Genomic DNA, 27,751 nt, shown 5'->3' with positions numbered 1-27,751 from the left:
AGAACAGAATGACAAGAAGGGAAAAGAGGGCCTTTCCGGGATACTCTCCCCCAGAGGCCAATGCCAAGTAGAGCTAAGTGTCTGCTAAATTGCTCCTACCTGCTACAGGGCCGTTTTCATTGACTTCAGCTGATTCTTGGGCAATGACAGAATATTCTGGAAAGAGAAAGGGGCCTTCTAGTGCTCAATTTCCACTCTGTCAACCACTTACCTCAACTAATTTTCTTATGTGCTTGTTGATGACTGTGGGGTCTGGCTTCGGCACCACTCCTGAAGCCCAGTCCAGGGGCACCACGGGCTTGGTGGGCGTCGTAGGGGAGGTAGGCTGCTGACAGAGAAAAGACATTTTTCAACTTTATCTGAGACCCTGAGCAATTAGGGGACACTAAGAAAGACATATACATTCTACATATTAATAGTACTAGTAAAAACTTACATATATGTAGCACTTAAATGTTCTGAAAACAAACATCTTTTGTGAATGGAATCTAATCTGTGACTAAATACACCTGTGGATAGTGCATTTTGCTTAGCAGTAGCCTAGATTCCATTATTTTAAATGGAAAAAAGATATTGCTCTCCCAGCCCACCCAAAAATTCTATCCAAGTTCCCCAAATATTACTAAAACATCCTTAAACCTATATAATAATACTCCATACAGATTTTTGTATAATATAAAATATACAAAACACCAGTTGTCTAAGTCTTTAATACTTGGTGTTGGTGAAAAATTAGATGTGTGCAGTAAATGGGACCATGAGAATCATCAAGTTTATGTCCTCAAGCTGCCATCTCTCTCATTATCCTTAATCCCGGGACACCTGGGTGGCTCGGTCGTTAAGCGTCTGCCTTCGGCTCAGGTCATGATCCCGGGGCCCTGGGATTGAGCCCCGTGGGAAGCCTGCTTCTCCCTCTCCCACTCCCCCTGCTTGTGTTCCCTCTCTCACTGTCTCTCTCTCTCCGTCAAATAAATAAATAAAATAAAATAAAAACCTTAATCCCTTCTCACTGTTTGGCTAGTTAGGTCTTTCTAGCGTCTTCAGTGAATTTGCTTTCTCTATATGTTTTTCCATGTTCTTGCAAGACATTTTCACTAAATAATGTGGAGAAGATGGTGATGATAACACATAACATATTCACACAACACAAGGGAAAAACACAATCCTATCAGGAGACCAGCCAAGAGTGCTGTGCACTTTATTCCTCTCCCTGGGACCCTCAAATAATGTAAATATCTTTGCTGGTGCCTGCATGCAAACTTGTATTGGCAGGTTTTATTTGATGCTAAATTGGGGATAAACATGTTTGCAAGAGGAACGGAGGAGTAACTGTACTGGATTTAAGCCCCTCACAATGTTGTGAGGTGGGTGAGACAGCAGGACCAAAAACTAACTGCTGTCTGGATATGATCACCAAAACATAGACTCACTCACACACACATCATACACATCATGGCTCTTTCTCTCAAGCTTTTCATTTTGTTCATCTGATGAAGGATAAACCCATGATTCCCAAACTATATAACAAGGTGCCCCATCCGTAATACAGCAGTGGACTCATAGGGGTACCCAAAGATATTTCAAACTTCCAAGGGAAATACAGCAGTACTCCATATTTGTCAGACACCATGTGAACTACCAGCTTGAAGTAGTTCACAGTTCCCCCATTAGGTCCCGCTACATTTCTTTCAATGCTATCATCTTTCCAAAGCAAAAAATCAATGTGGAACAAGAAAAAAGGTGGCAGTATTCAATCTGATTCCAAGACTTCAAAAATTGTTCCATGCCCAACAGGCACACACATCCATTAGTAAGTAATTGTGGTTATTTAAGAATGAAATTAAAATATTATTTTTATTTCGACATGTATTATCTTTTCAAGTGGGTTCTACATCGTTAGAACATTAATATATATTAAAAGTTGTTTGGACCTAACTATCCTAAAAATGGAATTGTGAGGTATTTCTTTTGACCTAGAAGTAGTCTGAAAAAACCGAGGCACAAAGTAAAACACAAAGAATTAGTGAGACACAAAGGGTATGCTGTGCAAAGGTTCACGGTGGGATCATGTGAGGTCCACCAGCACCAACTGTAAGCACACTGAGTTACAGGCTCTCAGTACTAGCATCCTTTTTTTTTTAAATAAAGATTTTATTTATTTATTTGAGAGATACAGAGCACGAGAGGGAAGAGGGTCAGAGGGAGAAGCAGACCCCTCTGCTGAGCAGGGAGCCCAATGTGGGACTCGATCCCGGGACTCCGGGATCATGACCTGAGCCGAAGGCAGTCACTTAACCAACTGAGCCACCCAGGCGCCCTCGGTACTAGCATCCTGATCGTACTTGTTCTCTAGCGTCAGCATATGTCAAACCAAAGCACAAAACAGGATGACAGATGGAAAGGGATTGGGGAACTGCATTTTCATAGATTCAGAGGATTTTAGCCGTTGGAAGAGGCTTTGAAAGCTTCTGCTTTTATAAAAGATAAAAAAGACTACGTTGGATGGAAATGTCTCCAACGATTGGCAAAAATTTATCCTGAAAATAAACTAAAACAAATCTAAACAGCACCAATCAGGCAAGTGTGCTAACACGGTCATTCCTACCATGTTCCTGATACAAGGGGTGGCGGGAAAATGAAGGGCAGCGTCCCGAGGGAGAAAAAGCACAGGCATTAAAGACAGACAGGCCTGACCCACCTCTCAGTTCTCCCACATACTGGCTGTGTGCTCCGCGTGAGACGCCTGTCCTCACCAGACTCCATTTCCTTAAGAGTTAATGAGATAATGATGCCCCACCACATGCCCAACAACCAACCGGTAGCAACTAAGGTGCCTGGTTACTGGAAGAGGGAGGTGCAGGGTGGTGGAAATGCCATGTGTACACGGAACAGCTTGCCACCCTGCAATCAGCTTCTTCACACCAAAGCTAAGGGGTGAGAGAAGAGCTCATGAATTCCATTTTTTCTAATAACTTCGCTTTTGTCTCCAGCTCTTAGGCATGGTAACTTTGCAGAGTCTAGCCCTCATTTGGCCTGTATCTTCCCATATGGGTCTGTTCTTCAGTGTCCCCAGGAGATGGGCCTCTGGGGACTGGTGGTCGTGAACATGCTGATGGAAACACCATACTCAAGATCATAAGAACAGATGCTACCAGGTCAACCGACTCAGACTCAAGTGCGTACTCTCCCAGCACCGCACAGTCATTCTGCCTCTTTCGGGCTGATGCTTCAGAATCAGAATAAAGGGTCACACTTACGGTCCACGTCTCTGGCAACATGCCACAGAATTCAACTGGTAAGGAGGTAAGGCACGAGGTCTTTATCAGAACCCTGATCTCAGGATATGATTCTAAGAAGCCAACATAGACAGTTTTTCCTTCAACATGCAAACCACATCCTCACTGTAAATTTCAAATTTGCCCAGGTATTTTTTGACTAGCACAAAACATATCTAAGATACAGTCCACTCCCTAAAACTAATGACCAGTGTACTTTCAGTAATGCAGTTTCCTCAATCTCAGCATAGAATGTTTCTTTCCTAAGAGTCAGCCGTTAATTGAGACATGATCCAATGTGATACTGAAATTCTGAGCTGAGTCGATCATTAGCAGGGAAATTTGTGAATTATGATCAGGGTCTTCAAAATTTATTAAGCTTAATTTTATGCTAAATGGGATTTTATATTGAAGAGTCTAAATGCTCTTTAACATTAAGATGAGTTCTTCATTTGTTGGGAGGATGCCCTATAGGTACACAAGTTCTCAGATGGGACACAACACATAGATGATAAACAATAAAACAGAGTAATTGGGAATAACGTTCTTCTTTATTAGCCCCTGATATGAAGAAATAATCCTCAAACTGTCAGGGCTCAGCCGTTCCATGGGCAAAATGGAATAATATAGATTTTTAAAATTCTTCCATCTTCAGATCACAAAGCATCACTGTAACAGGCACGATAAATGACAAACAATGGTGTTTGGCACTGATCCTTAGAGAGAAAACATCACCTACCGATTTAGAATTTCTAGGCTCCAGCACCAGTGACAGTTTGTAAATATCGTCTTCTGTGTGGTAGAGGTCCAGAGAAAGCTACAACAAATTAGAAGGGATAAAAGATGATGTTGGATCACATTTACTTATTTATTTACATGGCTGAAATATTTTTCAAACTCAATGTGTTAGCTCAATGTCTAATAATTTGAGAGAATGAAGAGCATTAAAAAGATAATATGTAGAGGTAGAACGTGAACTTTTAAAAAGAAACAGGGAAACCTAGTATGGCCATCAGCATCCTATGAGTTACATCAGATGTATTTACATCAATAAAAGGCAACACTCTCAACGAGGTAGGGATTTTGTTCAGGGGTGGTGTATATAGCAGAGGGAGAGGTTCTGGAGTCCGAAGGGCCTGAGTTCAAGAGCTGAGCCTGCCACTGCTTAGCCCTGTCACCCTGAGCCAGTTACATCTTCTCTGATACTCAGTTTTCACATCGGTAAAGTGGAAATTATCATAAAAGTCCCTACTGAATTGCATTTTGATTAGGATCAAATGGAATACTTCATGTGAAGTGCTATACAGGGGCCCTGGTACACACTGAAATATCAAGAAAGGCTATTTGGTCTTGCAGCTGTTACTACTGATATTATTATGTGTGGGGGGTCACTGAAGACAGAAATGATCAAGACGGAATCACAGAGGAATTTGTGAACTAGGTCCTAACTGGGAGGACTTGGGCAAAGAAAGAGGGAAAGATCAGGGCAGGAAGGACACCAACTTAGACCAAGATTGAAGAGTATGGATAAAATCAGTAAAACCTAAAATGCATGGTCCCATTCACTTAAAATAGAAGTCATGAGACTACAAATAAGCCTGGATGAGTCCCACCCACACTCTTCAATGTTAAAATACCTGATGAATCACATCATTTCATCAGAAGTGAATGTAACCAGGTGCCCTGTCCTTTCTTTGACCACTTAGGCATGAAACATTTAACATATTTGGTCTAAAAATAACGACTTAATGTGTATGGGTGTGGAGTGAGGGAGAAGAGCAAGAAGGAGGAAGTGGGAGAAAACTTAGAGGCAAAGGACATCTTCCAAGGATTTATCTTTTTGTTCTCATTTAAGAAAAAGTTGGTATTAAAAGATGTCATTTTTGAATTAATCATTCATCCATTCAGCAAAGATTTATTGATCATCTAATATGTGCTGAGGACCATTCCAGTCACTATTCTATCTACTAAATACATTTAAATTAAGGATTTCATACATTGGGTCATATATTGCTTTACCTAGCCTTTGCCACCTAGAGATTTTTTTCTAAACATAATAAAATTGACTATTATAAAATTGCCCCAGCATCATTTCAGATCTTGAAAATCCTGCTCACAAAGAATGGACACTGTATCCACCTTCCCCTAAACAGCAGTCACTCCTACCTCCAGGGGCTCCGCCTTTATGCAGGAGAGGAACCATCCCTATATCACAAACCAATGCCTCTAAGGGCCAGCCCATTATATAAAAGAATGAAATGGGATGCATGAAAGAAATCTTTTGATAGAAACATTGGTATAACAATGTCTTCTTTGCAAAAAACATCTTTGCAGATGTAATTACCTTGGGGCCCTGCTCTCTGAGCTCAACAATAAAAAAATTTGTGATAAGTGGAATCTGACATGGATCTCTGGGTTAGGGAAGCAATAGGGAGAGTTGTGGTCCCTGATGAATGGGAGACAACCACTGCTCAGCCAAGGCAATTTGTCGTCAGCCTGACAAGTGCCATATCTTCTCTTTTGTCAAAAGAAGCCAGAAATCTGGAGTTTTATATGAAATATCTCCATTATTAAATACTGGCAACTAATTAAAAAACTTTATGATTCCATGTGGGCCAAATAAAACCCATCTGCCATGGACAGTTGCCCGCCATTTTGTAAATTCCACAATGGAAAACTCTACTGGCTTCTAAGCCTCAAGAAAGCAGGCAGCGCATCCGTCTTTTCTGCCTCTGTAATCCCAGCCACAGCCTGCTGCCTTGCACTGTGAATGCTACATAAACAGAAAGAAAATCAAGTAACAATTCCTTGTTATCAGGAGTTATTCTAGACTTTGATGAGCATGTTCCTGTCCTCCTCATTAGGCCTCTAGTGACAGGCACTGGCATCTGCTGGAGAAGGGATGACAAGCATGCTAGAACATCTGACCAGAAATCCCAATAACCACATACTATGTAGGGAAGATGCTCTTTCAAAAGACACAGAACATCCTTGAGTATTTTCATATATCACATGGACAGATATCAGGTGCTATGACGGAAATATCTTCTCCAAATGTTTGCTCTCTGTTAGCGCTGTTGTGAACCTGGGCAAGTCATTAACCTTCTTGGGTCTCAGTCTCCCAGTCTATAAAATGGGGCATAAATAATAGGTCCCTCCTTGGACTGCTGTGAAGATTAAATGAGCTAATGTGTAACCAGCGGGGTTTGTTTAGTGGGCCATAGAGATGGGCACTACAGGATTTGGCTCCCAAATACCACCGCATGCATCAGTGAAAGCAAAGCTGCCCCTGAGTTACTCCTGCCAGCTCTTTGCTTTCCCAGCCACAATCTTACCTAGGTGCACTCTCTCATCTCCTCTGGGTTTTATGGCCCTGCGTAGAGTAACCTGTTGTACTTCCTATACACCTCTATTTTATAATTATAGGCAGCTTGTCAATGGAATTTCAGGAATGCTTGCTTGTGTCTCACATATCTTGAATCTGACTGTTTTTGAAAAATGTCCTGAGTCACTGTTTCAGTTTGCTGCATTTACATCCAAGCCTATCAGCAAAGATGGTTGTAGATTTACTCTGTACATTCAGACCACATTGCCTTGACTGGAGAATTGTAAAATAAAACACACTTGGTCATCAAACTAACACCATTCACCATTTTTGCAATTCTTCTTCTTTTTTTTTTTGAAACTGTAAAAATACAAGGGGCTTTCCAGTTATTTGCATATACTCAGAATGGTAAAAGTAACTGATAGATCTGAAAATACTATGAAAAGAATCAGATGATTTCATATACCATGAAGCAAGAAGCATCAGCTTTTAAAACTTCTGGTTCCAGGACTGGGATGGATCACAAGGGAAAATGCCTTCTCTAGATCTTCCCTGAAAAGGGGAACAATCCAAATCCCAGCAGTTTAGTGCTGGGGTCCTCCTTCCTTCACGTGCCCAGTGCTATTCAGGGGGTAAGTTTACAATGATAAAAATGACATCAGAGTCCCTGACTCAGATTTGGTTCTATAATTAACTCCTTCTTTAGATACCCATGAAGAGGGATAGAGAGATTATTTAATTTTTACAGATGCAAAATAAAATAAATGTCAGCAATGTTCCTATATTATGGAGTAAATGTCCATCATTGGGGGAGGAGGGAGTGCCCCACCCCTCCACAGTGCGATTCAGAAGTTGCCCATTTGCAAGCCTTTTGTCCTTTAGAAATCTGTTTCTTCCTTTGTAAAACACAAAGGGGCAGGGGTGAATTTACAGGCTCTGGCCTGCAGAGGCTAGCTCTGGGAGTATCTGTGAGAACCAAGTAAAAGTACAGGGAAGTGCTGTGAAAAGGCAACCAATTACTATGGAAAGTTCAAACATTGCTACGCAGCTCAGGGCATGGAGCAGACATTCAGTAGTTGTGGATTCTTTTAAGAGTTCTTATTTTCTATCTCCCAGGGCTCTCAATTGTGAATTGGCTTCCTCACCTGGGGCCATGTTTAGAAGCAAACAATCACTTTGGGCAAAAACCTGACCTAGAGTCTTGAGGCAAAAGAATGGTCCCTTCGTATGCCTTCACGTGCATTTGGGCAGCTTCTGTCAATCAAATGGTTCTAATCCCAACACATATGTGCTTCATGAAACGCCCTCTGGGCTCTAGTGAACACTTGATGGGAATCTCCTCTATCTGCGTTGAAGAGATTCATCTGCCTGTGGCCAGGAAGAATGAACGTATATTCCCATGCCCTGAACCTTCTGCTTGGTTGTGGGGAGGAAGGGGGGATGTTGGCTGTAAACAGAAACTGGCTTGCGGATTGATGCTCATATGTGGGGCTGTGCTATCCTGAGGAGCCACTGGGCTGGAACCACAGAATCAGACTGACACGAACTTCCTTATTCTCAAGGTTCCACCAGTCCTTATATTTAGAATCACAGAAGTTTAGAGCTGGAAGAGATCTCACAAATGATCACAAAACCCTTTATGAAAAGTCCAGAGTCAAGTCCAGTTAGCAAGGAGACAAAACTAAGTAACTGCATACATTGAACTAAAAGCTAGATCTCCCACCTAGGATTCGGGCCACTGCAGTACACTAGGTAACATTGCTCTTCCTAAATATGGTGTTTGGTGGCTTCTACATTCTCCTTTAATATGAGAGAGAGAGAGAGAGAGAGAGAGAGAGAGACTGAGTTGGCATCCTCTTTTTTTCTTTCCTTCCCAGCAAAAACAAAAACAAAAAAAAATTCTTAATCTTTATTTCTAGAGTTCAAATTTTCCATTGGCACCCAAAAAATTTCATTCAAAATCCTTTGATACCTTCTAAATATCTGTCATTATGGTGCTTGCTGCATTCATGACTCAAAATCCATTCCCCTCCTCCATCCCTATCTTTTGTGTGGATGAGAAAATGCCTGAGCGTGGGCACCTGCTCTGTGACGCTCTCCTCCACGTGGTACGGGCAGCCTGGACACAGACGTGGGGAACTCAGGCCGCTCTGCAGACATCACCTGGGCCTGTGGGTTTGCAGTCTGATGGGGGCTGCAACTCATCACTTATTCATGGAAACAGATTTACATGGCAAATGATTAATAAATGCAGGTGCCTGGTTTATTGTGAGGGTTTTTTTTCCCCCTAATAGAGAATGTCTGTGTGTTTACTGTTTGTCATACAAACTCAGCCCCAAGAGATTCATGTTTCTGGGTGTTGGCCACTTCTGCTTTATACTAAGGTGCAGCTTCCATTACTACATACAGTTCAGGGGTTCTGTTCTTTGGTAAACAATTATGTGCTCTAGGAATAGTTTGTGAAAAGGTCTAGGAACCAACACTCTTACTCCAGCGTAGCAGTCCTAGGGGATTCAGGCTCCTAGAGCTTCAGAAGTGTTATTGTTTTCATTTTTCCATGGCCATTAAAGGAAAATAGTCAACTGAATATTGCAGCCAAGTGTCAGATGCTTCAGTGTTATAAACCCAAACTGGGAAGTTGCTTCTTCATTTGTTAAACAAGGGTGAGAGAATTTGATTATGCCTCTTCCCCCTGACAAAGCAGCCGTCAGTGGGGAAGGTTTTCTTCTCCACACCTGTTGTGTCTAAAAGCACTAGGGCCTGGAGACCAGCCACAAATGACAAAAAAATATGAATGCTAGATGAATGTCTTCTGTCTGACCCACTTTGTTCGGAAATACAGTGTTCAATTCATCTGCTGAGCTCCTAAATACGCCAGGTACCATGAGAGGTGCTGGGGCTATGGGATGTGTAAGGTAAACAGGAAAAACAAATCTATTACAAAGTGATACCTCCTATGGTTAAGAAAGTATAAAGAGCAAAAGCCACACATGTGACAGATGTGTTACGGCTCTGGAGAGGAACAGAGAATGCTCCAGAAAGACAGAGGCTTTTGAATGTGAGCTAGTCACAGGGGTGGGTAGGGGAAGGGATTTTCCAAGAAAGGGCAAAGGCCAGGAAGCAGAAGGCAACGGTTCACAGTGGAAAGTCCAACGTTCCTCAAAGGCAAGTGTGATGTGAGATCAGGTGATGACAAAACAGGCTAGACAGACAATGAATCTGGAAGGGCCTCGAATGCCAGGCGGCTTTGGGGAGGTTGGCCGTGGGGGCAGAGAGATGACAGAGGAGGTCCTGACACTACCCCAGGTTCCAGCTACTGTTGCACAGGGAGGGGAAAGGGAAGCAGACGAGAGAAGGCCATGTAGAGGGAGGTGATGAACTAGACAGGTGTAATGAGGGAGAGGGAGGGGCTGAGAGCAGGAGGGCCTCTCTAAGAGCTCTGGATGCGGAGCTATAGGGGTGCTGATTAGGCTCCTCCAGACAATGGGAAATTTCTTGGCCCCAAGATTATAGTCTCAATTCATGCTGCTTATAGGGCTGGGCTCCCCTCCCCTCACCCACCCTTGCAGATCTCTCCCGGTCTACTGGCCCTGCACACAACCTGGTGAATGACTGTCCCGGATGTTCCTGCACCCCCTGTGCAGGGAGGCATGCAAGGGCCCTTACCACAAACCCCGGTCCCTTGAACTTACCGTGAGTAGGTTGATCAGATCCATGTTGGGTTCTAAGTGGTGGGAGGCATTCTGCAGGGACACCAGTTCGCTCAGGGTCACAGAGAGCTGGTGCATTTTTACAATGTTCACTTTGTTGTCCTCTGTCCAGTCTGGGAAAATGACATGGACCGCTATCAAGTCTTTCAAGTGCACGCCGAGGATGGGGATCTTGAAGCCCTCACAGTCGGCAAAGGCCCTGCGGTAGCAGCAGTAATTACCATTGGAGGAGACCAGCTCTGTCATTTCATGCCAGTTCTGGGAACAGATGGAAAAGCAGAGGTTTCAGTCTTCCCTTCCACCCACCCCCAGGCCCTGCCATGTGGGGCTAGGACATTCCTTAGCACTGAGAGAAGTATCGATTGCACCACCACTGATGCAGGGAAATATTAACCTGGAAAAAGAAAATTACAAAAATGTACTGGGCCTGGCTACGAGTGGGGCAGCCTGTTCTATTCTCCTGCAGAGCAGAAACCCCCTGCACCTCTTCCTGCCTGCTAGTGCTCTCGGGGTGTAAAATAGCTTCAAATAGCTATAAGTATTTTGCAATTCATGGAAATATTACAGTCCACAAATATAAGCATGTATCTATTAAAATATAGTATGAAATATATTAGTGTCCTAGTTTTTTAATTTTTAAAATTTTTTTATTTTGCCTTTTTAAAAATGTTATTGTTATGTTAATCACCACACATTACATTAGTGTCTGACGTAGTGTTCCATGATTCGTTGTTTGCATGTAACACCCAGTGCTCCATGCAGAACGTGCCCTCTTTAATACCCATCACCAGCCTAACCCAACCCCCACCCCAACCCTGTTTCTCCATAGTCTCTCCTAACCCATCCCCCACCTCCCCAGAACCCTGTTTCTCCATAGTCTCTCCTAACCCATCCCCCACCTCCCCAGAACCCTGTTTCTCCATAGTCTCTCCTAACCCATCCCCCACCCCCAACCCTGTTTCTCCATAGTCTCTCCTAACCCATCCCCCACCCCAACCCTGTTTCTCCCTAGTCTCTCCTAACCCATCCCCCACCCCAACCCTGTTTCTCCCTAGTCTCTCCTAACCCATCCCCCACCCCCAACCCTGTTTGTTTCTCCCTAGTCTGTCATGGTTCGTCTCCCCCTCCGATTCCCCCCCTTCATTTTTCCCTTCCTACTATCTTCTTTTTTTTTTAACATAGTGCCCTAGTTGTTCTAAGACAGTTGCCTTCATGGTATTACTTGAAGGTTATTCTGGGATGGGATGGGGTAGGAAAAGCCACACTGAGGTGTGAGATAGCTATGGTCTGGGACTCTGCTACTAACTAGAAGCATGACCTTGAGCAAGCAACTTCATTTTGAAGAGCCTCAGTTTCCTTTTCTGTAAGAAAGAGTTTAAATAATTTTCAAAGATACACTGGTGGTTCCAAGCCTCTAAGAGCCTCTACTGAATTCTTACTCTTCACAACATGTAAAATGTGTTTTGCTCGTTACTTGAAATTCAGTACAAAGCTAAAGGAAAATAAGACACTTAGATAACAAGCCCTGTTACACTTAGAATGAGTGTTTTAGGTCGGGCAGCTGTGCATCTTGGCTTGTATCCTTCTGTTTATTTTTAGTTGCCTAACAGCAACCAGACCTCAATTTCGATCACGCTATACTTTCTCCGTGCACCCCATATAACTCAGATGGAGCTGCCTCCATTCCCAGGTCCAAGGATGGGTTCTGATTTACCATCATCATAATTCTGTCCCTTTACTTTGTGATTGGTTCAGGAACACAGACCTAAGCCAATCAGTACATTATATTCCTCTAGCAACTATTATTGGCCCAGTGGTGAGCATGTGACTTGAGGTGGGTGAATCTGCCTAAAAAGGAGGTCTTTCATTCCATGAGGGCAGGGCTGAAGAGATTTTTTCCCTATCTCCAATTTTCATGAGCAAGAGAGCATCATTTATGGGACACCTGGGTAGCTCAGTCCCTTAAGCGTCTGCCTTCAGCTCAGGTCATGATCCCAGGGTCCTGGGATCGAGCCCAGCATTGGGCTCCTTGCTCAGCAGGGAGCCTGCTTCTCCCTCTGCCTGCCGCTCCCCCTGCTTGTGTTCTTTCTCTCTCTCTGACAAATAAATAAATAAAATCTTAAAGAAAAAACACAAAAACAAAACAAGAGAGCATCATTTTCCTGCTACTGCAGATGGTCCAATCAGGAAGGAAGCCAGTCTAATGAAACAAACAAAAACCTGATCCTCCAAGGAAGACAGAGCTACTAAGCCAAGAGCTCTGATCAGACCATGCTTGGATCTGGCCCTGCCTCTGGACTTCCAGGTATGTGAGATGGCTCATTCGCTTGCTCTTTCAGCAATTTCCAGATTTTTTTCAACTGAGAGCTGAAAAGTGTCCTTACTGATGCAGCAAACTCCATGCTTATAAGGAACTCTTTTCATAAGGATGAAATGTTCTTTTTTACTCAATAAGGAAAACTGTTATTATTGTGGTCTGGAAACAGATATGGCAGAAAAAGCTCAGTTTGGGAAATGATTGTTGTTTTTTAAAAAAAATATATTTTTGTTCCTGAAAACTTAGCTATAAATCTGAGGGATTTCTGGACAAGGTCTACATCTCCCTCTTCCTTTGTCTCTTTCACTGTGCCAAACAGTGCTTTGAAGAGAGCAGGTGTTCAATGACTTCCTTTGAGGAGGGCAGGGTAGGAATGATTTGTCTTGCACCCCCTGTGTGTGTCACAGTGCCTATCACATAGCAAGGACCAAATGCAGACTTGTAGAGTACTCACACCTGCAATACGTTAATGGTATTCAAGTCCTTCCTATTGGGACACTTGCCACCACTTCCAATCTGGTTTTCCAGGCAGTGTGCCTACTCCCTTCCTACTGAATTCTCCATGTGTAACCAGGCATTGCCTGAGAAGAACATTTTCCCCCTCTGAGTCACATCTGTTAGAAGCATCCTATCCCTAAACAATTTACAGATGATTTTTTCACTTGGGACTAGGATCTAATCCATTGTACCTTTGTAACTTCTGAAGAAAGATGAGAATGGGTCTCCTTGAGGCGTGAGATGGAGCTATGACTAAGGCCTCCCACCACTGCCATTAGAGTGTTAAAATTTTTGAGCTGGAGGAGCTTCTGCAATACAAAAATGTTAACATCAATACTTTGCAACAATTTTTCAATTATTCTGGTCTTTCTGGGATTACAGGTGAATGCATGCACAATTTCAATAAAAAGAATCTAAGAAAAACATTATCAATTTAAAATGAAGCACAAATGCAATCCACCAGGAAAACATACTAATCATTTTACCAAAAAAATAGTTATAATAAATGCTTCTAAGGATTGCCGATTAAAAGCAATCTTCTTGCATGACAGCAGTATGAGTTGTTCACTAGATATTATGAATACTTTAATTGTCCTTTATATTGTGAGCCCCAAATTTCTTCAACAACTATTCTCTAGAATGAAGGACCATCTAGATTCCTTTAAGAACCCTGTCTAAGGGACGCCTTGGTGGCTCAGTCAGTTAAGCATCTGCCTTCGGTTCAGGTCATGAATCCACGGTCCTGGGATCAAGTCCTGCTTAGCGGGGAGCCTGCTTCTCCCTCTTTCTGCAGCTGCCCCCTACTTGTGTTTCCCTCCCACCTCTCTCTGACAAATAAATAAAATCCTAAAAAAAAAAAAAAAGAACCCCCATCTAACTCCCGGACATACATACCTTGGCAACATTGATAAACTTTGTAATGACTTCTGCCCTTTGCTGGGGGGTTGGTTTGCTAAGAACCATCAACTGGACCCACTTAGAGATTCCATTAAATAGAGCAATAGATCTCTCCAAGGTTGGGTTATTCTCCAGGCAGCCATGGATGACATAGCTTTGGTAATCAGTGAACTAGTAAAGGAAGATTCAGAGACTGAATTAAAATGGAGTCTTTGCAAAATCAGAAATTGGAATGTTGCATGGAAGATGTGAAATACTGTTTCATAACAACATAATGATTTCTTTCATTTCACATTTATAATGGCATCTTACACATTTGAATATACAGGTTCCCTTAATATACTGTTTTGCTGTGTTTCACTCCCCCATACACAGACACATACATCACAGTGTCAGGGGTGGGGTGGGAAGGGACAAGATTCGAAGTCACATTCCAGTGAGTCCCAAATTTGCTGGATCATAAGATCCACCTGGGGCATTTGTGTTTTAACCTATTGGTTTCTGGGAACACTCGAGACCTAAAGGGTCAATCTCTCCAGAGGAAGAATCTAAGAATCTCCATTTTTCAGTCACTACTGGTGATTCCAATGGTCAGGCAAGTTTGAGATACAGTGGCATACATTAAAGAAGAGGAAATGAATATAAATATAATGATTTCAAGTCAGAATAATTTTGTAAAGTTTTTTCAAGAAAAAAGAAAAAGAAACAGTAGTTGAAGTAAGGTAGCTCCTTAGCAAAACAGACACCTTTTCAGGAAGTCAGCATGGATTTCATCAAATACATATGAGCTTTCCATCATATAAACAGTGCAGGGGGTTCCTTTTCATGGCCTGCTGGTGGAGAACCATGAAGGTCCTCTCCAATAGAATTATTTATTGAAAAGAATCTGTCTTTCAGAATCCATACTTCTAACTTCATGTTCATCTTTGCAAGTAATAATATATTTAATTCCCTGGCATCTTGGAAAAGAAGGAGGAAGAATGACTGCCCCAGAGCTTGGTAAGACAAAGGCTGATTATGAGCCATTGCAGAAATACTATCCTAACAAGTGGATAGTGAGTAGGTGGCTAGGAAGAGACACAAGACCATAGTCAGGAGCAAGAGAAAGGGGGTGGAGAAGAAACGCTATCAAGACAGAGTAGGAAAGAAAAGTTTAATTCAGGATCTCTGTTCCTGGGAAAGAAACAACCTAATGTGAGATTCTCATCAAAGCCTACAATTCTTATTTTCAACCTACACCCATAATTAAGCATTTATACAAATCCCAACCTAAATAAAGATTTTGTCCCTCAAATGAAGGACCTAGCAAAACATGTTCACTTGGGAGAAGTCAGTGGAGCTCCATAAACCTTGAATGGTTAAATCTCCACTGAGTATTTAGAAAATCATGCTTTAATCCTATGAAAGGAGGCATTGAAAATAGCGACAGATATATAGCTCCTAAGCCATAAAATAAAGACAGGATAATATTTATCTTTGGTTAAAAGGGATTGTTCCTGTGAATTCAGGGCACTTTTCCAGTAGAGCACAATGACAAAGGCTGCCAATACTTCAGAGTATGAAAATGCAGCTTTTGGGAAAGTTGGCATGGTGGTTGTTATCCTTGGAAGAATATACGTCAGTTTCTTACTGAGATCCTTCTAAAAGATTTATGCTCCAGAAAAGTGAGGTGCTCAGCCAATTCAATGGGCTCCAGATGGTCAAACAGCAGACAGGCTTTTCCCTTCTTGGATACTTTTTTCCTCTGTGTGACTCTTCTCATCCAGTCATAGGAAGGACTATAAAAGAAACAGTGAGTCTGGTCAATGCGCTGAAAGGCCATTTCATTCAATGGAAGTTATTAACCTACTGACTCTGTAACTCTTGGCCTGCTTCCAGAAGCTTGTGCAAAATACACACCCTGTCCTTCATATTTGAAGAGAAAACCACTGACCCATTGCCAATAGAACAGAAACTGTGAGTTGTTTTTCCAGACAGGGTGGGTTTGCACTGATCCATCAAGAATCTCTTACTTGCTCTTTCTTAGGACCAGTAAGGTTGGGATCATAGGGGAGAGGTCAGGGTTAGGTCTATAAATTTGGCAGATTATCAATATATAGGATGGTGATTTAAGGCACATGAAAGCCACCTGAAGTTCGTTCTCACACTTCAGCAACATATAATCTGAAAAGCTCGTGATATAGACAGAGATCTGACCTCACTGCCAGAGATTCTAATTTATTCGGAATGAACCTGAATAATCTCTATTTTTAACAACATCCCTGATGATTCCTGGATCATGCACTGTTCATCAAGATTCTCAAAGAAGTATTCTAGGAAAAAGGACTAGAGTATGAATGACCAGGACACAAGAGCTTATCTTTGCAAGATGGGATAACCATTCTTAGGGTCATGAAATAGTTTTCTCTGTGCAAAGTTAACTGGTAGATATAAAACGCTAGTCTCATTAGTACTGAGTTCCTAATAACTGAGCTCACCAACAAGGCCATTACTACTCTCTCCCCCAAACAGTGGGCTCATCATGTTTGAAAGAAACGTGTGCCACTCTTACATGCTGGATATGTCGATGAGGCTGATGTGCTTTTCATACCCTAGTTGACTAGCTACTTCCCGGAACTCTTCAGTCATACGGATCAAACCAAGGTCCAAATTAAATTCTGCAGGAAACTTGAGAATCCAGTACCTGAGAGGCATCAAGTATTTTTGATGAAGAGACGATTTCAAGCTATACCTTTATGGAAACTGTTGTATTATTTTACAGATTACGTTTAACAATGAACCCAGGGCCATGCCCCAAATTAGCAATCTCCTATTCCCCACCGATGACACGGGGTCTCACTCTTCCCTCCTTCAATCAAGGACCCAAGTCTACCACTCCCACTCTGAGCCTCCCTTTCTGACCCTAAGTCCTGAGCATCTGGACTCGCATCTAAGTGCTGAACCACAGCTGAAATCAAACCCTTCCCCCAACTTACGGCAACTAGATGGGAAAACTTATGGTGGGTAAATAGAAAGATAAAATGAATTTACTCTTTCCAAGAGCTAGTTTTATTCCCTAATCACATTTGCTACTGCTTGATCTCTAAAAGAAAGATAAATTCTACCCCCAGGAACAGAGGAAGGCCAATTTAAATAAAATCAGGAAAGGGGGGAATCTGAGTCAATTCTATTGCCAGACTAGGTCTACTGTCTGGGCAGAAAGAAACTGTCAACAATTCCAGAACCATACACTACAAGACAATTACATGTATATTTACCTCATGAAGTAGCAGATCTTTAACCGAAATTCATCACAGCTTTCTCCACTGGCATCTCGATACGTACACTAGTTAAAGAAAAAATCCATGCACCTGGTTTCCTTTGCCCACACCTGCAGCTGTTTGACCAATTTAGATGAAGTCCTAATAAGAAGGCCATCCTGGGGACATTTGGGTTATGTGGATGTTCAGCTGGGAAGAGAAGGGGCTCTGACGATGTCAGCACTAATTGTCACCTACACACTACCCCTCGATATTGAGATCTGGGGACGAGGATCTTGCTCACTTTCAGGGACCTCTGTTCAGGTTGAATGTCCCCTTAACCCTTTCTGCATCCCCTTCGGCCCTGAGGTTGTAGGGAGGACAGAGGGAAGAAGGAGGAAGTGGAGCAAGCTTGCAATGAGCAGATGGACGCCCACATGGCCCTCATAATCATTTGACAGACCCTCTGCCTTTCAGGCTCCTTCTACCCTGTAGGGCTTCCCAGTCATCTGCAAGGTCCCCTGAGGTTGAAGCAGGCTGAGACTGTCGGAACCAATATTAGTGATTACATGATAAACATTAGATCTCCAGGAAAAAATCATCCTTATAAATCTGAGACTGTTTTTTCATTTTGGGCCATTTGGCTTTACAACCACCTTTCAGGACTGCTATGTGTTCAAAAGTGGTAGACTGCTAAAAGCCCTTATTATAAAATGGAGTTTCTAACTATTTTTTTTTGCTTTTATATCAGAAGGAAATCTGAAATTAAGGTCAACCAACAAATTGCAATAAACTTGCTAGAATGTTCTTTGTGTCTTGTAAGCAAGGGAAGATATGAAAACTCAGGTGGTGTTTGTGCCTGAGCCAGATCCTATTATTTTGGCTGGCATTTCCATGTGTCTAAACTGTATCCTCTACAGCCATCATTTTGCCATCCTAAAAGGAATGAATTAGGTCTGGAATCAGTGTTGACTATTCTTTCATTGTACTAACAACAGAAATGTTTAAGTCAAGTTAGAAACATTCAGCCTATAGCTTCTGTTTCATTTTATATCTAGTGGTTATTTTTAAGTCGAGCCAAAACATCCAGATGGATAGTCAACTGTTTGGTCCATCATCCAGATGTCTTGTCTAGACATCTATATATATCCACAAAACAGCTGGATAACTGACTAAAGACTATTTATTCATCTTAATTTACTGGCTTTTGTTAGATGCTCTATCTAAATACAGAACTTGATTTATGATTGTAAAAATTACACAGTAGTTGAAAAGATATATGCAGAGAAGTTTTTCTGCCAATTCAGTGGAAGATAAATACCATCGGTGCATCAGTAGAACTATTCTTGGCAAATAACTATTATTCAGCTCTCCATTGTCATCTGTTAAAAAATAAAATAAAAGGGGTGAGGAGACAACAGTACTACTCTTCTCTTTTTCTAATAAGAGTAGAGAAACATTAGTGTCAAAAACTTCTCGTATACCCAATTATTGTTTTCCTCCTCCTTCCATTGGTACCTTCTTACAAGTTAAGTGGATGTGGGGTTTCACCCTCCCTCTGGTGCTGGACTGCCAGATTTAGCAAACAGAAATACAGGACACTTAGTTAATGTGAATTAAGGTGAACCACAAATAATTTTTTAGTATAAGTATGACCCATGCATTATTTAAGACATGCTTACACTTTTAAAAACAAACTTTATCTGAAATTCAAATTTAACTGATCATCCTGTATTTTATCTGGCCACCCTACTCTGGTCTAACTCTTCCTGTAATGATCAATTTAAAAAACAATTAAAACAACTCCATTTGTTTTGTACAAAGGTCACACCATCTGTACAAAGAATAATCTGAAATGCTGAGGTGGATATGTAAACAACATAAAGCATAGAGCTGTAAAGTCTGTAACCTAGTAGGAGATACGAGACATATATGCAAATTAGAATGCAGCAGACTGTGCTATCCACAATTATGTGAGCCAAAAGACCGAGAAATGATCATACCATATGGGAAAGTCACAAAGGGCAGTGGGAGGAAGCAATCAGCATTCCTGACAGCAGAGATTAGGTACGGTATAATGAACATCTGAAACAGTATCTGAGATGAGCCCTGAAGCAGAATTTCAATGAAGGCACAGAGGTAGAAAGATGCAGGGGATGTTCCAGAAACATTAAGGGGACAGTATGACTGGCATATTAGCTGTGGGCATTAAAGGGAAGGAAATGCACAGGGCAGTGTTACTAGAGAGATAGATTGGGGTCAATCAAAAAGGACTTAAATGCCAAAGATGGAGACCGAGTTCTGTTCAGCAGCAACACTCGCATCTGAATAGGGAGAAGTGAGAGTATCAAGGTATATCAAAGGGAGAAAAGGCTCATACCAAACATCTCAATGCAAGTGCTCAACAGTTCATCTAATGTTGCTGCTTTTCCAAGTCCACTTGACCCCATGGTTATTTAGCCGTTGTCAAAAAACTAGATACATTTTCAGCATCAGGTAGACCATCTCCATAATCACACAACTTGGTAATGTCTGTGCTGGTACTGGTCTCTGTCCTTAGTCATACTTCAAGACTCTAAGGAAACAAGAAATGAAAGTTATCAGACTAGAGTTCAGACCTCATTAAGGCATTACTTTTCCACCTAAAAAGATAAGGACTTCCATTGACTGTATCTTTCCCCAAGAAAAGTCTCAGACTGACAGAGATTACGTCAACCACCATGATGGTAAAATGCCTGCTAAAGTGCTCTTTAGCATGTAAGGCGCTCCAGAACCACAGAAATGTTCTGTGAGATACCATTCCATTTTGCAGCTGACATTTTTTTCATACAATATCTTACCTTTTCTTCATATTCTTAAGTGATAAGAGAGACATTCAAGAATATTACAAATGTTACTTGGTTTAATATTATCACAAGTATATAGAAGGAGGTAAATTTTGAAGTGCAAATATATTGATGAGCATCATCCTCAATGATCATATAAACATTCAACAACTGATTTAAAAAATCTTACTTGCCTGATTTCTCTAATAGTAGTAGTGAAAGTATTAACAAAAACCTATTGAACAGTCACATTACGTACCAGGCACCATACCAAATGCTTTATATATTATCATGTACCAGGCACCATACCAAATGCTTTATATATTATCCAACTTGACCTTCATAATAATACCATTATGACCAACACAATGATGCTTCATAACAATGCTTCCAAACGATAGTAATTAGTACTCCCAGTTTACAGATGAGGTCATGGATTTGCAGAGATGCAGCAACTAGTCTAAAACCACACAATTAGTAAGGTCTAGAATCAGGACTCCACTGTAAAATAAAGCTTTTAGTTTCCTTTGCCCCCTTTTCATTGCTCTCTCAAGTATGGATATCATAAACCATCATAATTTTGTCCCCTAATCTAGTCAGAAAGAGGACACAGCCCCAGATCTGTCGCCTAGGTAGAAGAAATATGTGGGTATAACAGAGGTCCCATGTTACAGCACTGTCATGGGAAAAATGGGGATTAAAAACAACCTCTTAGAGTTCCTCATACTGGACGTACTGCTGTTGGAAACACCATCGCTTTGTTTTACAGAGTCCTTGTAGCAGTGCCATATAGGGCCTAAAGAAGGTGAGAGGTCATCATGATGTAAGACAGTTATTTACTTTGGGCAGTTTAATAGGTAAATGTGGCCACTGGGCATGAATCTCTTAAGCTATTTGAAATCAATGTCTATTTTACTTTCAGAATGTATTTATTCAACTGGTAAGCCCTGAGGACCTGACAAATGCCGGGCACTGGGCTAAGCACTGAGGCTGCTAAGATGAACAAATCATTGTCCCACCCCTGCCTTCAGCATGCTCAAAGTCAACTTCAGAAAGCAAACACGTGAATGAATAGGAAAAAAAAGCTAATGTTCCTGTGTATGGTTGTGTTAGTGCAATCAGACCCCCAAAGAGTGACAGTTGAGTGGGTCTGTGCACTAGGCATATAACTTTAAGGAAAATTTTTTACCATGTATTATTTCTGTGTAAAAGCCATATTCTTGTGCTGAAGGTGCCATGCTCAAGGCATAAAAAGTTAGATTATTTCCCATGTGCAGTAAAATAACAGAAACACTGCATCAGGGCTCTCCCACTTCTGCTACCCAAATGATTTGTGAAAGGGAAATATTAAAGATGTCTGGAACCAACTCTTTTTACATCTCTTCACCAAGTTACCTTATCAGTAAGGCCTTTCCTGACCACCCTATTTAAAACAAGACCGGGGCACCTGGGTGGCTCAGTTGTTAAGCGTCTGCCTTCGGCTCAGGTCATAATCCCAGGGTCCTGGGATCAAGCCCCGCATCCGGTCCCCTGCTCAGCGGGAAGCCTGCTTCTCCCTCTCCCACTCCCTATGCTTGTGTTCCCTCTCTTGCTCTCTCTCTCTCTCTGTCAATTAAATAAATAAATAAAATCTTAAAAAAAAAATAAAACAACAAGACCTCTCTCCCCACACTCACCTCCTATTTGGCATGCGCTCTCTCACCTCCTGGATTTATTTTTCCTCATAACAGTTTTCCCCATATAACATACTACATATTTTACTTGTTTATTTGTTTTGAAATCTCTCTAGCACTATAAACATAAGCTCTATGAATGCAGAGATTTTTGTGTTTTCTTCTCTGGTGTACTCCCCAGCTCCAAAGATTTTGTCCCTCACAGAGAAGATACTAAGAAAAGCAATTGATGAATTAGTGAATTGATGAAGAAATGAATAAAATATAAAACTGTAAAGAGTTTGCCTTTGAATAACTATATATTTGTATGCACGTGTACTATAAATTTTTTAGTTTGTTTTAGCAATTTAAATCAGCATTTAGTAAACATCCTAGGACAGAAGTTCCTGCCAGCTTTCTAGACTTGATAGGATCTTTCTGCGTTCGTAAAAAGAACTTGGTATCTCTTCCCAGACATTTTGGCAGCACTTCTCTTATTTCCCTAATGTAAATAATCCATTAAAAGTCAAGATTGGACAATTGACAAGTCTGATTCCCCTTCACGTCTATACAGACACTTTTTATCTTGTTAACACTTGTTACTGAAGAGTAAATATATTACTTAGAACCAAACAGACTAGATTAACTAAACTAGATTCTCAGGTCAAAACCAAAATTATTCAGCTGACCTACCTGAGGAAGGTATTACCCTTCCATAAGGGGTTGGAAATAACCTGGTACCAAAGACCTGTCACCATGTTTGGAGTTATATTTGTGATCCACAATGAAGCCAGCACCTGAAAGCCAGGTGGGCCAGACTATCCAGTTACAATCTGTTTCTGCAGTCAGGAGATGGGTCTGTGCCCCTCCTTAGCATTCTGTCACCTGCACGTGTACCTGAGGTCTCATTTTTATGTGTGGCTATTATTGTGTCTACAACTGCTTTTTCAACAGTAAAGCTTCTTTATTATAAAAGCAATATAGGGTGATGGGTATTAAGGAGGGCACGTGCTATAATGGGCACTGGGTGTTATAAGTAACTAATGAATCACTGAACACTACATCAAAAACTAATGATGTACTATATAGTAGCTAACTGAACATAATAAAAAAATAAAAAGAATATTTAAAAAACAATATATATTCTCCATTTAAAATAAGACAGTAAGGAAAAAGGAAGGGAAAAAAAGTTACCCATCATCTCATCATCCAAAGACAACTCTTATTAATATCATAGCATGTTTCTTTCAGTTTTGTTAGGCATATTTATCTTGTCAAGATTTTTACATAATCTACAATAGTTTAAAGAAATACTTACCCACTGATTTCACACTGAAAGGTCTCCAGGTCTGAAAGAATTTTAAAGGCAGTTATCATCATTGGAAAAGGCGCTGGGGATGCAGTCTGCAGACCTGATTTCTCCAATTTGAATAAGTACTTTGGAGAACCTGATAAAGGAATGTAAAGAAATCCCCAGAGTTAAAATAATAGAAACCCAAAAGAATGCAGATGGTGCTAAAGCATTTCCAAAACCCTTGAGTTATAGGTGGTTTTGAGATTTTTGTCTAAATTTCACCTACGAAGTCAATTAAAAAAAGAAAAATATTCAAAATAGTTATTTGGTAACATATTTTTCAAATCAAGTAGTTTTTTTTAATTCAACCTATTAAAATCCTGCAAATGTGGCAAAATCAAAATTTATACACATAGTGTAAAATACTATTTTGGTCCAAATATACTTCTATTATTGGAGTACTCATTAAGAATTTCCAAACACTGACCTTGGAGTGTTAGTAAATCTCTAGAAGAGTTTGTTGTGGTGATCATCAAACTCTGACTCTAAATCACTCCTGACTGTCTCAACATGAATGTCAATGTTATTTTAGTCCAGGTTGTTTAGTCTCCCAATGATTTGGGACTTGCTTTAGTGTTGACAGGTACTCTCTGGCTGCAATGAAAATTATTGCTCCCCAGCATACACATTTTTCTCACAAGTTTGAAAAGGACACAATAAGCCAAAATTTCCCCAGGGCTTGAATTACTTCTAAGAGAGAAGTTCTCACTTCAAAAGGGCAATAGAGTTCTGCTGGGTGTGATTTCCAAAGGCTATGATGTATTCATGCAGCAAAAAGGCTTTCATTAACATGAAAGCCTCTATCTTCAAAAAATCCTCCTGAGGTTGCTTAGGACAATAAGAACCATACTCCCAATTTTAGAAATAGTAAAAAGGAGCCAACTCCATGCAGCTGTCCATTAAGAGACATAAATTAGCACCCCAGTCTCTTGACTCAGAATCTTGGATTGTATTTCCACATTAGATAAGCTAATGGGGAAAGTTATAGTTACCTCTGAGTAAAATGCCATTAATGCTTCTTACTTTACTAGATTATTGAAGGAGTTTCAGAGGTAACGTAAAATCTACCCACTGTATGTCCTTTAAAACACTAGGTGTCCGGAAAGGTATCTCCCTTTGCCCACACCATCTCTTCCAGTATTTAAGGATTTCTAAGTTGAGGACTTAGGTGAAGTAGAGGACATATGATTGAAGTGACAGGAAAGAGATGTTAAGTTAGAGAAGGAAAAGGAAACAGGAGAAAAAATATTGTGACATTAGAGCTTCTAGGAGTAGGGCAGGTGGCCTCATCAGCAATGGAATCTCATTCTCGAAAGTTCTCAAGCCAAAGTAAAGTAATGACTGTCAGAGATGTTGTAGGCTTAATTCCCAGATGGTGTCTAGGAAGCATGCCAGAATGACAGCAAAGGTTGCTCCTGGCTCCAGGACTGCACGATTTATAAGGTGAAATATTGTATCTAGTAAGTATTCAATAAATAGTTTTGAAATGATGTTGGCCATATTAGAACTTCCAAAGGTAGTCTTGTCTATAGCATTCTCTCTATTGCAATAAAAAACTAACAAAAACCCTTAAAGACTCTTCCCTCCTAATGACAGATATTCTCTTTATGTATAAATGACCACAAATATGTCTTTGCTTTTATATGACCTTCATATGGAGATAAGGGGGTTTCTCTAAATGCCTAAATCCTTAGTGAAAATGAGTGCTAATGACCACAAACCTTTAAGCCTTAAGGATTAACATAGCATTTGTTGTTCTGGCCACCTTCAAGCTTAATCTCCCTTTCTCACCACAGACATGAGATTTGAAAGGTGCTGTGATTATATTCTATGAGACTCCATTGGAGAATCAAGACTATTAATAGTTCAGTAAGAAAAATGAAGCAAAACCCTGAAAAACAATGAAGTTATTTGACAAATACTGAGGATCTATTAGATACCAGATACTAAGCAAGATAGTAGAAGACATTAGGAGCAAACAGAGAGAAGGATAAATTGGTGAGCAAGAAAGTCATAATTCTTATACTCTAGCAAAGAATTAAACAAGTAATTACAATAAAGTATCCCAGGAAGGGGAGGAGCACTACATTAATTCGGAGCCAAAGGAGTTTTAGCGAGGCAAAGAGTGAATGAGAAAATGGCAATTATGAAAAGCTGAAAGACATCTAGAATGATTGAAGTATTGACAAGTGGCAAGACATGAGGCTAAGAAGTCTGTACGAGTAGCTCATGAACAGTATTATAAGCTATATGAAGGAGTATGGGTTTTATCTGAAAGGCAATGGGAAACCATGATTTCAAAAATGAATAAGAGGGTGGCATGATCCTATCTAGATTTTTTAAAGCTCTCTCCAGCTGCAGTATGGAAAAGAGATTAGTAGAGACATATACAGATGATGCTGAAACCAGTTAGTAGTCAATTATGACCATCTAGGCAGGAGATGATTGTTATCTAAACCAGTGTGTGGCAATAGAAATGAAGGGGACTGGTTGGTTACAGACTACAGTTTGGAAGATAGATCCAACAAGATTTGCTGATCAAATGGCTTTGGAGACTGAGCAGAAAGGAGGACTCAGGGATAATTTCCAGGTTTCTAGCTAGATATTTGGTTGGGTTATGAAGCCATTCCCCTGAGATTGAGAAATTGAGGGGAAGAGGAAGGAAGTTCATGTTGGACAAATGATGAGTTCATTTTTAGATGTGTTTAGAGATGTCTGAGACATCCAAAGGGAAATGTTGACTTAGCTTCTGGATACCTATTACAGTCTTCTGAATCGACACCTGACCATATTTAACCTCTAAGAATCAGTGGAAAGGAAATTTAAGGAACAGGAGGAAAAGAATTTAATATATATAACAAGGTCCCTGAGAGGACAGAAGTCATGGACCCATGCATAGGTGGAGGGATTTACCTTGGATAAGGTAGCAGGCCACCTTTTTCAATTTAACAGCAGGAAAGGGGGGAAATGGGTAGAGGTATAGGTAGATTTGTCCTTTTGATAGCGGAGAGTCAAGGAAGTTTCTGTCTAATGACTCATTTACTCTAAAAAGAAGGAGACAAGGTCATCTGCTGGAAGATCTGAGGTTTATCAAGAGAAAAAAATATACAACAGATGTTATAAAGCACAGAAGAAAGAAACCAGAATTACTGGGCTATTTCCCATTATTTCCATTGAAAAGGCTGATGTTTTTCTTCTGGAGTTTGTTTTGAGAGAAATTAATTTTGTGTTCCCTGTTCCCTGGGTGACATCATTCACTTGTGCCACGTTTCTGAAATTATTTAACTTTTTTGGAACAACTTATACAGCAAGTTCCTTCTTTATGGGGCAGGCGATTCTGAGTTAATGCCGTTATGGTCCAGTCACATGTGGTTTCCATAACCCAGAGCTAAAGCATGATGGCATTTGCTAGGTCGTTTCCTCACAAGGGCATGCGTCCCTCCCATTTCACCTATATCTTTGCTTCAAATGGTGAAGAAGACAGACACTATTGGAGAAATCATTTGTCTCCCACCCTTTGTCTTGATCCAGGATACTGCATGTGGGCATCTTCCACCTCAGCCTCAGCCACCATCCCCATGTCCTGCACTTTCCTTGCCTGGATTTCTGTATCTCTGCCCCACCCCCCACGCACACTCACCAATGCCCTCATTACCCGTTACCTCTAAAAAAGGTCATAAATCACAAGATACATTACTGTTCCTTCTCAGTTCACTCTTCATATCTGGAATTCTTTGCTGATTTCTGTATTGGTCTTGTTTTAACTTTAATTTTCCTTCTCACTTCTTTCCACATCGCCTCTCAGTTATTTCAATTTCTCTTTCTACCTTATTTCCTCCAATCAGTTACTCTTCTTATCATACTCTCACAGTGTCATGGTTGTCACTGTCAAAGCTGATTCTATCACAAACCAACCGGGATAGTACATACTGAGGAAATGAGCCCAATGCTTACAGCAAAGTTACAACATTTTAAGTGGGCCATCATGGTGACCCAGAGAATCAAGTATCCTGCATTTATAGAGAGTGGAGAAATATTCCCAAAGGTTATATAACAATGACATACGGAGTTGCTGTGGAAAATATTTTCTCAACTCTAGAGTAATTTTTTTCATTCTTGCCTTGGACGGATTTATTCAATGTGATGATGAGGTTTTCCTGGGTTTTAAAATTTTGTTGTTGTTTGTTTTTCATCTGCATAGAGCTTTTCCTAAATCAATAGGGCATTAATAAACAATACTGTTGTGGATTTTAGAAAACAAAGTAATAATATCTTCTTCAAGTACTACTTGTTGGTGGCATGTAATGTGATACACATAATGTTGGGAAAATTACCTGTATTATGTTTAAATCTTATAACACCCCGAAAGCGAAATATTATTCTCCCCATTTCATAGATGAGGAAATTAAGGCCTACAGAGGTTAAGTTACTTGTCCTATCATGTTACTGGTTTAGTGGCAAAGCCAGCTCTATGAAAATTTATATTTTTTCTACTATCCACACAAATCTTAGCTGTTGTTAAGGCTTGCCTATTAGATCAATTTCTGGGCATTGTCTAGAACAATTGTGTACTATGCCCTCTGCTTAGCTTTTAAGCATTTTATCACTGGCTCTATTGTCTGAAGATGAATAACCATTATTATTAGAGCAAGCTTGGCA

At 40.7% G+C, this 27,751-nt stretch overlaps 1 protein-coding gene across 4 annotated transcripts in view; it reads right to left on the bottom strand.

Moving 5' to 3' along the window:
* Nucleotides 1-27,751, bottom strand: part of RASGRP3 (RAS guanyl releasing protein 3) — a 72,442-nt gene that overhangs the window by 16,763 nt on the left and 27,928 nt on the right. For 3 of the 4 annotated variants that reach the window (XM_028117206.2, XM_028117202.2, XM_028117201.2), the window contains 11 exons: nucleotides 23,057-23,186; nucleotides 19,642-19,836; nucleotides 18,541-18,643; nucleotides 17,280-17,342; nucleotides 16,574-16,705; nucleotides 15,653-15,800; nucleotides 14,020-14,193; nucleotides 13,317-13,433; nucleotides 10,293-10,568; nucleotides 4,015-4,092; nucleotides 212-328 (listed from right to left, as the gene is read on the bottom strand). In XM_028117206.2, coding sequence (XP_027973007.1) covers nucleotides 212-328; nucleotides 4,015-4,092; nucleotides 10,293-10,568; nucleotides 13,317-13,433; nucleotides 14,020-14,193; nucleotides 15,653-15,800; nucleotides 16,574-16,705; nucleotides 17,280-17,342; nucleotides 18,541-18,643; nucleotides 19,642-19,711 — 1,278 coding nt within the window. In that variant the 5' untranslated portion in view covers nucleotides 19,712-19,836; nucleotides 23,057-23,186. The remainder of the gene's footprint in view (nucleotides 1-211; nucleotides 329-4,014; nucleotides 4,093-10,292; nucleotides 10,569-13,316; nucleotides 13,434-14,019; nucleotides 14,194-15,652; nucleotides 15,801-16,573; nucleotides 16,706-17,279; nucleotides 17,343-18,540; nucleotides 18,644-19,641; nucleotides 19,837-23,056; nucleotides 23,187-27,751) is intronic. The other variant, XM_028117205.2, reaches the window with a different exon arrangement.

This window comes from Eumetopias jubatus, unplaced genomic scaffold (genome assembly GCF_037043125.1).
Source record: "Eumetopias jubatus isolate StellerSeaLion01/CBP00866 unplaced genomic scaffold, mEumJub1_p1.0 scaffold_9, whole genome shotgun sequence".
NCBI classification, from domain to species: domain Eukaryota; kingdom Metazoa; phylum Chordata; class Mammalia; order Carnivora; family Otariidae; genus Eumetopias; species Eumetopias jubatus.
This window is presented reverse-complemented; position numbering and strand designations above follow the sequence as displayed.